At 34.9% G+C, this 12,357-nt stretch overlaps 1 protein-coding gene across 3 annotated transcripts in view; it reads left to right on the top strand.

Moving 5' to 3' along the window:
• The window catches only part of LOC115410818 (putative uncharacterized protein MYH16), a 130,444-nt gene that overhangs the window by 44,852 nt on the left and 73,235 nt on the right, over positions 1-12,357 (top strand). For 2 of the 3 annotated variants that reach the window (XM_030122638.1, XM_030122640.1), the window contains one exon: positions 10,916-11,143. In XM_030122638.1, the coding sequence (XP_029978498.1) occupies positions 10,916-11,143 (228 nt within the window). Of the gene's footprint in view, positions 1-1,992; positions 2,480-10,915; positions 11,144-12,357 lie in introns of those variants that run through there. The other variant, XM_030122639.1, reaches the window with a different exon arrangement.

Here is a 12,357-nt window from a genome sequence, read left to right as displayed (position 1 = left end):
CTGCACTCAGTCTGCAAAACCCCAACTTGACCCTAACTTGAAAAAACTTAAACATAACGCAGACAGTACTTCTGGGGATACCGCATGTTCTCAAATCTGCACATTATGCACATGTTCCCGTTTTGAAAATACACATTTAGATGTCAAGACACTCTGTGCAGCATAAATATGACTCTCTGCAGACCCATATGTCTGACACACATTTTTGTGCATACAGTAGCTATAGATTTTCTGCCTATTCTGTATTATTTCTCACAATACCTGTAATGGATATCAATTTCTGGCTTCCTTCATACAGTTCCTTTGGGAAAACTAAATATTCATGCTAAATAATATTCTTATATATCACAGGTGTCAAACATGTGGCCTGGGGGCCAAATCTGGCCCGCTAAAGGGTCCATTCCAGCCCGCGGGATGAAAGTGCAAAAATTAACCTGAAAAGTCCAGGTGGTCCAAATCCTTTTGGTTCAGGTTCCACATACAGACCAATGTGATCTACAGTCAAAATAACAACACAATAAACCCATAAATAACGACAACGACAAATTTTCTTTGTGAAAAATTTGAGTGAAAAAAATAACATTACACTGTGAAAATATTTACATTTACAAAACTATTTTTTCACAATAAAATGCAAATAAATACTTAAATATAAACAAAGATGAACAACCCCAAATTTGCAATTTGAACAATATTCTGCCTGTTACTAAATGTTTTGTGCATTTACGGATCCACTGTGATCTGTAGTTGTGTTAATTATACGAGATGGAATGTTGTAGAAATTGTTCAAATTTTAGTTTCAAACTCCAAAATTTTAACAATATTCTGCCTGTTACCAAATGTTTTTGTGTGTAAATGTACATGTACAAATAATAAGTTGAGGCATAACATTGTTGAAATTGCACTAATTTTTCAAATGAAATTTCTGTTTTTTCAGGTTATTCACACCTTTTTTTGGAAAATGTAAATATTTTCATAATTTAATTGGGGTATTTTTGTACTAAAACAAAATGAAAAACTTGGATTCGTCATTATTTATAGGTTATTAATAGGGTCTACCCGTTTGATGTATGTTTATCCCTTGGCTGTTTATTGTAAAGCGTCTTTGAGTACTTAGAAAAGTGCTATATAAAACCGAATTATTATTATTATTATTATTATTATTATTATTATTAAGTCATTATTTTACTGGTCTGGCCCACTTGAGCTCAAATTGGGCTAAATAAGGCCCCTGAACCAAAATGAGTTTAACACCCCTGTTATATGTTCTCTTGTGTCACATTATTCTAGTTTCCTTAGTTTTATTTGTTGTTATCATCAGGTGCTATTTCCTTACCTTTTTTTGGTTTTATCTTATCTCAATCATTATTTCATCACACAACCTAGCTTGATAGTCTGATCTAGATAGTCTGATCTCTGTTGGTTTCGGTGGTTTCATTCAAGAAAAACATCCACACTTGAACCTAAAGCACAATATGCCTCGTTGTTCTTACTAAGATGAATGCCGTGGCATTGTGGGGGACAATGTGGGCGTGGGCGCACAAGACATTTATGTCAATTACAATGTAGACGGAGAGGAGAAAAGGCATTTTTGACTGGAATACTGCTCTTGTTTCTTGTCTGTGGTATGGCTTTGATGCAACAGCTCAGAGCTGTGTTTCTGTGGCAGAACGGCACAAAGTTAAAGGCTTTTCTTCTGACCTGACATCCAATACCAAACGCCATCCCTTTGGGACACCTTTGGATGCCCTGAAAGTGGGGAGAGACACCTGTTTCAGGGGGAGGAGACTACAGTAGGGATTGAAGACAAGAGCGGTAGTGGTCATGTTAAAATGCAGTTTAAGACTGGACCGAGTGCCGGCTACTAGCATCGAGTTACTGGCTGTGGGCAAGAGAGGAAGTTTGTAGATTTCAGTAGCGTTTACCAGCACACCCTAAAAAAATGTAGATGAATGGATGATTGAGAAGAAAGAAAGAGCAAGAGAGAGGGGGGGAAAGCTAACAAGGCAGACTGAAAAAAAAGTGGCTGACAGATTAAATAGCGTGTAGAAGGCAAAAAGGTGAGCAGAGGTGCAAGTGTGCAACAAGAGAGAGGAACGCTGGCAGAGTACGGATTGGAGCACCATCAGTGAGTGAATTACTACTGTTACTTCTGCTAAACCCGCCTGGAACAAGAAGAGCAACTGCACGCCAAGCAACTTTAGAGATCGACAAGTGAATGAGCCTGTTTGCATCAGCGGAGAAAACCTTTAGAAAAGAGGCGGACAAGTTACTACGTTCTCCTACAGGTGAGGTGTGAACTGTGAGAACTACCACTGACATGATGTCTGTGAGACGCCGTCAGCGTTGCCACTCCCTCTCTGATGACTCTGAGGAAGCTAATGGGAACCATGCAGATCCTGGACCTGGACCTGAACCAGAACCAGAAGAACTTGACTGGGATAGCTATAGCACCACACTGGAGCAGAGATTAGCAGCTGTGGGTAACTGGTGTTGGAATGTCAATCTGTTAATAGTGTTTGGTCATTTATGGTGATGTCTGTGTTTTATATATGACTAATTCTGTTCAGTGGTTGGAGCTGGAGTTTTAACATGAAAATAACCTATAAAAGTTTACCCATAAAGACCCAAACGTCCACCATTGACCTAAACCAGGGGTGTCAAACTCATTTTAGTACAGGGGCCATATTCAGCTAAATTTGATCTGCAGTGGGCCGGACCAGAAAAATAATAACAGAATAACCTATAAATAATGACAACTCCAAATTTTTGTCTTTGTTTTAATGTAAAAAAAAAAAAAAAAAAAAAAAAAAAGCCATTTAAATTATGAAAATACTTACTTTTATAAACTATTCAAAAAAACAACAACAAAAAAAAAACCTGAAAAAACTGAAATTTGAATAAAAACAAACATAAGAAAATTTAGTGCAGTTTTAACAATATTATTCCTCAACTTCTCATTTCTCCATGTGCATTATGGATAAGATCTATAAAGACACTAAACACTGAGGAACAGGCAGAAAAACTTAAAATTGTGCTTAATTTTCTTTAGACATTTCAGGTTGTTCATATTTGTTCAGGTTATTCACATTTTAGTGATACAGGATAGTTTGTAAATGTAAATATTTTCATAATTTAATGTTATTTTTTGCACTAAAACAAAGGAAAAAAATTTAAGTTGTTAATTCTAGATGTTTTTTTTTTTTGCTTAATTCAAGATTTTTTTACTTAATTGAAGATTTTTTTTTTTTTTGCTTAATTCAAGTTTTTTTTTTACTTAATTGAAGAATTTTTTTTGGGCTTAATTCAAGATTTTTTGCTAAATTTGAGATTTTTTTTGCTTAGTTGAAGATTTTTTTTACTTAATTGAAGATTTTTTTTTTTTTTGGCTTAATGGAAGATTGTTTTTACTTAATTGAAGATTTTTTTTTTTTTTTGGCTTAATTCAAGATTTTTTCCTTAATTCATGCTAAATTTTTTTTGCTTAATTCAGTTCAAGACTGGAATTTTTGCACTTGGCAAAAACATCCCAGGGGCCGAACTGAGCCTTTGGCGGGCCGCATTTGGCCCCCGGGCCGCATGTTTGACACCCCTGACCTAAACCATCTACTGATGCAACTGTTAAATACCTGTTGTTTAGGCTGGACGATATTGGAAAAAACTGACATTGCAATTTTTTTTAACCCTGCAATATATACTGCAATATGAAAAAATACTCAGGAGGATATAATAGCTGTGTGGTCCAACAAATTAGCTGTGTTACCTTTCGTTGTGCCACGAGGTGCAAGGCGCTATCGACACAGAACACGTGTTTCAGTATCACCGTTTTTGTAGCCGAAATAATTCCAGATAACTGACGTTTTATTTTTTTTTATTTTGCAAATTTGCTTTTCGGCCAACTTTGAGGACCTATACCTCCTCAGGTATTCAAGCCACACTGCTGAAACTTACTGTCTGGGGTGAAATCCCCCTGAAAAGACCATATTTTGCATCTAAATAATTGTAGGTGCCTTCATGTTTGGTCCATGAGGCCTTGAAATCAGGCCAAAAGGCTAATTCTTCCAAATGTCCTCTCTCTTCAGGCTTGCACTGTGCCATAATGGATGAATGTAGAGACCTCTTTTTTTTTTTTTGCATGGATTCTTATGGTCAATATGCAACAATATACTGCAAAAAGACTACATTTCAATGAAAAGTGTTGATGTGAGGCAATGAATAAAATGAGTCGATTTCAATTGTTCACAAAAATACTCTTTATTTGAGCACCCAAATTACCATGTGGCCAGTTAATGAAAATTTTGAATTTTTTACCATGTCTTCATATATGTTTCAAGATGTTATGCACAAAATTTTAACTTTGGGATAGAACTGGTTCTTTTTTCAATATTTTTTTTTTTACTGCATGACTATATTTTCTTCCAAATTGTATCCAAACGTAGGTGTAAACGGCATTTTTAACAGTATAATGGCGTTTTCTGAGGGGGTCATGTGGGGCACTTTCTGAAATCTGGTTGATTTGGGATGGAATGACCCTGTTGTGCACACGTACATTGTGATGACGATGCTCAAATGATATATTGTGCAGCTCTACTGTTGATCCATCAATCCTATCAATGCATGTAAATAATTAGTGTTTTCATGGTCATCAGATATGACCCATTTGGATGTTCAGAGGCTCCGCAGTTACCGTGGAAACAGTCATTTTCTACAACACTGATTCACCAGTAAAACCCATGGAGTTGGATCCAGAAAGAAAGGGGGGAAATGTTCCAAACAAAATTCTAAATTGGCATATCTGGAAACCTTGGAATAGTTGCTAAAGAATAGCATTCAAAAAATCAGAATCAGATCCTTTATTCCAGAATAAGTTGTTCATCCAGACTTTCCTGCAGATCTCACCCGACACTAAAACTGTGGTGATATGTTTAGCAATGTCAGTACTGTTTACTCATGTTTTTCTCTTTTTTGATGGCGTATGGAGGCCCACATGTTTTTTTTTTTCTTTCACAACAAATTATATCTTGTTTGCACGTAACGTTAAAGCAACAATTAATATCTTCCCAGCAAGATATCTTTTTCATTTTTCTTCAGTTTATGCTTTTTGTGCACCTTCTCTTCGTGAAAAACCTGCTTCATCACAGTTGTACAAAGGTAGTGCCAGGAGTTTACCCCTCTTCCACAGCCTGTTCAAGGCAGGAATGTGCAGGTACAACCCCAGAATGAGGGGATATTGTTGCTTTACCGTTAATCTGACAGGTGGTCACAGAGCCAAACCAACGTCTGTGTGAAAACAAAAGCCGACAGCCAGAAACATATTGTCCAAAATGTCAGTGAACTGAGAAACTTTGAGCTCCTTATCCTCAAGCTGAGGACGAAATCACCCATCAACGAGTATGACAGCTTGTTTTTTTTTTAGTCAACATAATGAGAAGTCTTTCTAGCAACAATAGAGCGAAATCTGTTGGCATACCAGTTAATCCTAGCATGCACCACTAAACTTATCAAACAAACATGGAAAAACTAAGGCAGCTTTGTGAAATGTATTTTGCAGACTGCTAAAAACACCATTTTAATGTTCTTACACTGTAAATGTAATGTCATTAACCTGCTGGCAAGATATGAAACTACAATGCTAATACCCCACAAGCTCCAGCAGTAGCAGTTGTAGTTTTCCACATCATAGTCTACTTTTGATCAAAAATAATAATTACATAAATATATGAACAAAATGAACTTTTTTTAAACTTTATTTTTATTGTTTATTTTCTGTACATTTAAAAACAAAACAAATATAGGGGACATTTGGGATGCATTGACCATAAAAAACCTTGTGACTAACAATTGTTTTTAGTAGTGTGATGTTGAAATGAAAATTGTCCATGTCTTCCATTTATCATGACACTGTTCTTCTTGAGTCCTCAGTCTATGGGTCAGAATCTCCATCTCAAATATTCCATTCACAGTTTGTATCCAGTCGGTGGTTGGAGGTGGTTTTAATCTGCATTATTTTTTTGTAATAGCCTTTTTACAGGCTGCTAATAATATTTTAAACAAATATCTATCATTTTTTCTTACATTGTTACTAATAATACATCCTAAATATATCGCCAAACATGTTTTAGTAATTGCATAATCCAATATCTTAACAGTTGTTTAACCCTCCGCTATCCGAGTGCGCCTTTTAGGCACACTTTGCACTTTGTTTTTAAAAACTTCATATTATTTTTCACGATTTAAGTAAGGTTAGAATTCAAAAGTTGTTCATTTTTGCATGATTTTTAAGATTCTGGCCACCAACTAAAATTTGCACATTGTAAACTAAAGAAAATTACAAGTGTGCCTAAAACACACTATTTTTTCCATTTGATGTGTATGATTAGGGCTGACCTTGATTTACAAAAATAAAATTAAATTAGAGCAGAAAAATAAATCAATATATAATATTTAATAGTTTGATTTATAGGTGTGCATTTTACACACACTTGGTGATAGATGCTAGTATTTTTGAACATTTGACCTAACGCCAAAAATAATAATGCATATTAACCAGTGTTGGAGTTAATCATTGACATATGCCAGGCTGCAAAAATCAAATAATATGTGATCCACTTTTTATGTAGTATTTTGAAAAAAAAAAAAATTTTTTGTGTTTTTTGCATCCAAAAAAATGGTTTGTTTACATTACAAACACGGCATTGAAAGGGTTAAAAAATGTGACAGTGATTGAGTATTTGGTATTTTTATTTACGGCTCAAGTTGATGAAATAGCAAGAAGTGTAAAAGAATTAAAAACAAACTGTATGAATTTTCATTCCACAAGTGTGCCAAAAAGGCACACTTGGTGCTCAGTAAGGGCCTTGCTGGACGGGATACCGGAGGGTTCATATACAATATCCCAGAATGAACAAAATGATCTTTTGGCTCTTAACATTGTAGCTGAACTTGAAATTCTTTCTCGAGAAACACTAAGTGGTTCCATAGCATTAACTTGCGTACATTTGTGTGTGAAAGAGTTGTATGTGTACAGATGTCCACGTGTTTTTACATGTTCTTTGTGCATCAAACTGACTTATGTCCTCCTCTATTTATATCTGCTGACACCTGTTCATTCACAATATGGAAGTGTGCAAACAGAGAAAGGACAGGGAACAAAATAGTGCGAGGGCAACTGCAAAAAAGTCAGGGGGAATGCACCAACCAAGTACTTTTATGGAAACAAATTCAGATGGAAATGTGGTCGTCTGATCATTTCACCAATGCCCAGATATGTGGGTATGCTATTTGCTCATTCCAAATGCCTTGCCTATGATGACTGGTCCATAAGAAAGTAACAGTAACCAGAGCAGACTCTTACAATCAGGTCTTTTCAGTCCTGTTATGGACGGCTGTTGACTAATGTGGTGTTTGGTAGAACTTGCCTATCAGGTCAGCGGTCTACGTCACTCTGTTGTCTTTACTGTGGTACTATATTAAGAAAAGGACAAAGTAACAAAGGGAAAGTTTCTTCTGACTTAAGGGAGGATACGCTCCATCTTGTTGGCATAATCTGCGGTAAGAGCCTCTTTGCATGACCAAGATGTTTTAATCTTTGCTTCGGGGCTTTTATTCAGCTAATTATGATCTTTTTATCCTTTAGCTTTTGGTAAATCTCTCGTTTTTCTGACCCTTCTGAGGTCACTCAAATAGAGCAGAAAAGGTTCTTTATTGAAACACTTAACTAGTTAATCTCCTCTTAGAGACAGAGTTTAAGGCTGGATTCAACAGTAGCATTCTGTGTAGGCATGCTAAAATATGCAGGTTTTTGCTGCAGATACAGTATTATACAGTAATTAACTAATAGATGAATTTATAAGTGATGTGTTCAAGTGCATAAAGGCACACCAGTGGAAAAATACTCCACAGGCAAATCCATCTGTATTAAATTTAATCAAATACATTTTTATATAGAGAAACCATTAATGATTTAAGAACATTGGCCACAATGTTGATTTGAATCAATAATGAAATAAATTAATTATTCACCCTGAATTTAACCCTTTCATGCATGAATTATGAGAACCTTAATCAAGATTTTTTTTTATTTCTCTTCAGGCATAAAAATAAACAATTTGATTGATTTTTTTTTAATGAACATATTTTTCATGGAGTTACAAAAATGTCCACTCAGCTGGACACCATATGTTTAATTTTAGAAGCAAAGAAATATGTATTTACTGATAAACTGTGTGAAAACTATGAAATTAAAATGCTGCTAATCTGATGTTTTCTCACATTTTAGCATACCTGCATGGAGCTAATATGCAAAAAACAAAACAAAAAAAAAAAATTAAATAAATAAATAAATAAAATAATAATAACTTCTTGTTTAAAAAAAAACTCTATCTATTACAATCTAATAACAATTAGCAATTCTTTTTTAAAACTCAAACATGTTACTGCAGATCAGGTTTATCTAGAACAGCACAGTTACAATAATGGGATGAATTGCAGTGTATGGGATGATGTATAAGTGTCCACTGTGTTGGCTGATATGGAACTAAAACAACAAAATCCATGATTATTCAAGAGAACCCCTTTGAACAGCTGTCCACTGTAGTGACCACTATGCACGAAAGGGTTAAGCTTTGAGTTGAAGGCCTCATTTGCAGTAGAACTGAGAGAACATGAAAAATAGTGATGAAAAAAAAAAAAGAGTTAATTCTTTTAAAGCTCCAATGTGAGAGATTTTCCAAGTGCTTATCCATTTACTTTAAGTCTTGTGAGATCTAGAATTTCTAGGCTTATTGTTACTTTTTCACTGCCAGAATCAGCACAAGTCTCCTTGGCACAGCATGTTTGGTGTTTCCACTGCACAAAACTAAGGACCACAAGATTCTATTAGATACCAAACCTTCATCAGTGTTCCAAACAGACTAATAAGATATGAAATCATGCAAATTTCAGATTTTTCAATCCAGAATTGTCATAATTATATGTGTCATCATCTTGCAATATGAAACACTGAGCCAATCTAGCAGGAAATCTTTGAAAAGCAAATTTTCAAGTAGGCGCTATCTCAGGGGTGTCAAACTCACATTAGTTCGGGGGCCACATAAAGCCCAATATAACCTGCAGTGGGCCGGATCATTAAAATAATAATGAAATAATACATAAATAATATCAATTCCAGAATTTGTATGTCTAAGTTCTATGTTTTAGAGTGAAAAAAGTAAGATTATGTTTTCAAAATTTCCACATCTACAAACTATCTTTTAAAAAAATATGGAAAAACATGAACCATGACCAAAATGAAATTTATTAAGAAAAAAAGTGCATTTTTAACAATTTATGCCATTATTTGGCCTCGGCTTCTCATTTTTACATGTTCATTACAACATACAGATCTCAGTGGATCTACAAATGCACAAAGCATTTAATAACAGACAGAATACTGGTAAAATTACTCTTAAATCTCTTAAGACATTTCAGGTTGTTCATATTTGTTCAGGTTTTTCCCCATTTTTTGTAAAAGGCTAGTCTGTAAATGTTAACATTTTTGTGTAATTTTACTTTTATTTTTGCACTAAAACAAAGAGAAAAATATGTGGTTTTCATTATTTATAATTTATTATGATAGTATTTTACTGGTCTGACCCACTTTTGATGGAATTGAACTACATTTATTTTGACATCCTTGATTGTTAATATCTTCAGTGTAATTTTTGTATTTCACGAATTCATCCTGCGGGCCGGATTGGACCCTTTGGCGGGCCAGTTTTGGCCCCTGGGCCGCATGTTTGACACCCCTGCTCTGTCTTGTTAAATTGACCACAGTGTCAACTTTTTCAACAGTACTTCAGTTTGTAACTCATGGTTTTAAGTTTTAACCTCCTCCATTGTTGCTGCACTCGTAGCTGTCATGTTCAAGATTCAAGAGATTCAAGATTCAAATTTATTTGTCATTTCTGCATATAAAATACACAGAAACGAAACATTGTACTCAGGTCCCAATTGTCAGCAGCATTTAGTAAATAATATAAAATACTGTTAAAAAAAACAACAAAAAAAACCCCAATAATAACTAAAATTATTATTTCTAAAGTGCACAGCAGTAAAGTGCATTGAAAGACATCATGATACTTTATGTCTGCATCACAGTAATAACCAACCGCCCTGTGTGAGTACCATTCCAATGTTATGTAAATGTTACACGCTGACAGTCAAACCAAACTGAGCTGAACTGAGCCGAGTCGAGCTAATACTAACTGTTGAAATGCAGGATAAGTTAACAGTAGTTAGTACTGTGCAGTTGGTAAGAAGAAGAGCAATGAAAAGGAGCACTGAAAAAGCACAGAACATAAAGATATTTAGTATTTATATTTATTTAAGTCATTATTTTTGTAATGGAGATGGCTAACATCACCAACAGCTACGTAACTCCACCTCTAACCTAACAGCTGTTTCTGTTGCCTTCAACCATGATCACAGTCTGTACTTTTATATCTACAGTCATGGAAAAAAATATTAGACCACCCTTTGTTTTCTTCAATTTCTTGTGAAACACCGTCATCTTCTACAACATTGATTCGCCAGTAAAACCCATGGAGTTGGATCAGTGACAGTGGATGGAGACAATTGTTTGTACATTTAGTTGCTGATATCTTTGCTGTAAAAGTGCTTTTGATATAATAACTCTCAACTTTAATCTGAGCGTTTTATGATAATTGACATGATCAGTGAATTCGATATGGGAAAATACATGATTTACACTGAAAAAATGCAAAATTCAGAGGATAATATTATAATAAATTATGATAAATCACATAGAAAGGTTAATTTGAGAGAAAAATTATTTTGGGAACGACCACAAAAGTAGCACTGGGTCTTCATGTGTTAAGCTGCACATCTTTATTTCTTGGTGTTCATGGACTTTCAGGAGCAGGAGAGCACCCAGGTGTCGGAGCAGCGCTGCATCCAACTGGACAAGGCCCGGTGTGAGCTGGAGCGGCAGCTGTCCGGCCTGTCGGAGCGTCTGGAGGAGGAGGAGGCCTGCTCCACCCAGCTGGCCCTGCACAGGGACAGGCTGGAGGCCGAGTGCAGCAGCCTGAGACGAGACCTGGACGAACTGGAGAGCGCCCTCACAGCCGCTGAACAAGATAAACAGGTAATAAATTATCTTGGGATCCACGTCGTAGGACGGAATGGGAGGAGGAGGACTCCCCCTGACAAGATGTTATGTCCTAGAGCTGGGATTCACAGCCAGTTCAAAAAGTCAACTAACTCACACAACTCAAGGAAAATGGAGATTTCACTGCCTCCATTTTATTAAAATATACCTACATACAGTATGTGTTTTAGGAACATCAAATCTGAACTGTTTGCAAATTAACAGTTCATTAACCCTTAGGGGTCTGAGCCTGTTTTGGCCGTTTTTCAGTACTTTTGATTTTGCCTTCATATAAAGGCAAAATATAAAAATATAAAAGAAATGTTTATTATACCCATGTTTGGTATCTTTTTCTTTTTTTGCACAACTTCATCTATCTCATCTGTCTATTATTTTTTCACTTTAACCTACGATATCAACACAAAAGGCCAAGAAATACACACAAAAAATAAAATCCGATTTGAAAAATGTATATATTTTATTGCATAAATAACACAAAGATGCTAAACGAACCTTTTCAAAGACTTTAAAAGTGAATATTGGTTCCAAATATTAGGTATATAAAATCAAAATGTAATAAAGTAAAACTATACTCAAACATTTGACATAAAAGCATAGCTTTACGTAAGTGTTTTCTCTGCTTTTTTATTTTATTTATTTATTTTTTCACATTTATGTTACTTCTAATTCATTGGAATAAACCAATATAACATGAATAAAAACCCACATTATAAGTTCAGTTGAAGTACATAGAGTTTTGTCAATCATGAAAATGACAACTTCCATGATTCCATACCTCACATTATCTACTACTATGGCTTTTATTTATTTATTTTTAATGTGACACCCTTAAAATAAACAATGGATGGATAGATTCTGAAAAGAGTAAATCTGATTACAAAATACTGTTATGATAATTTTTATTTCAACAACTTCTTCTCTTTGTTCTTCCAAAAAGAGAAGAAGTTGTTGAAAATAAAAAAAAATTATGCATCATTGTTCTCTTTTTGGAACTCCATTTGAACTGTATTTGAATTATATTTTAACAAATGTTCTCACTCCATTTGCCAAAACAGATCTTTTAGAATCCCCTTGAATTAAAGAATGGCTTTTATGAGGGGTTTCACTTCTTCACTCTTAGTGTTTCCTTATCTTTGCTGTCCAGTTCAGGGGAGCATTAATAAACTCATGTTTTTAACATGATCCACTTT

This window comes from Sphaeramia orbicularis, chromosome 19 (genome assembly GCF_902148855.1).
Source record: "Sphaeramia orbicularis chromosome 19, fSphaOr1.1, whole genome shotgun sequence".
NCBI lineage: Eukaryota > Metazoa > Chordata > Actinopteri > Kurtiformes > Apogonidae > Sphaeramia > Sphaeramia orbicularis.
This window is presented reverse-complemented; position numbering and strand designations above follow the sequence as displayed.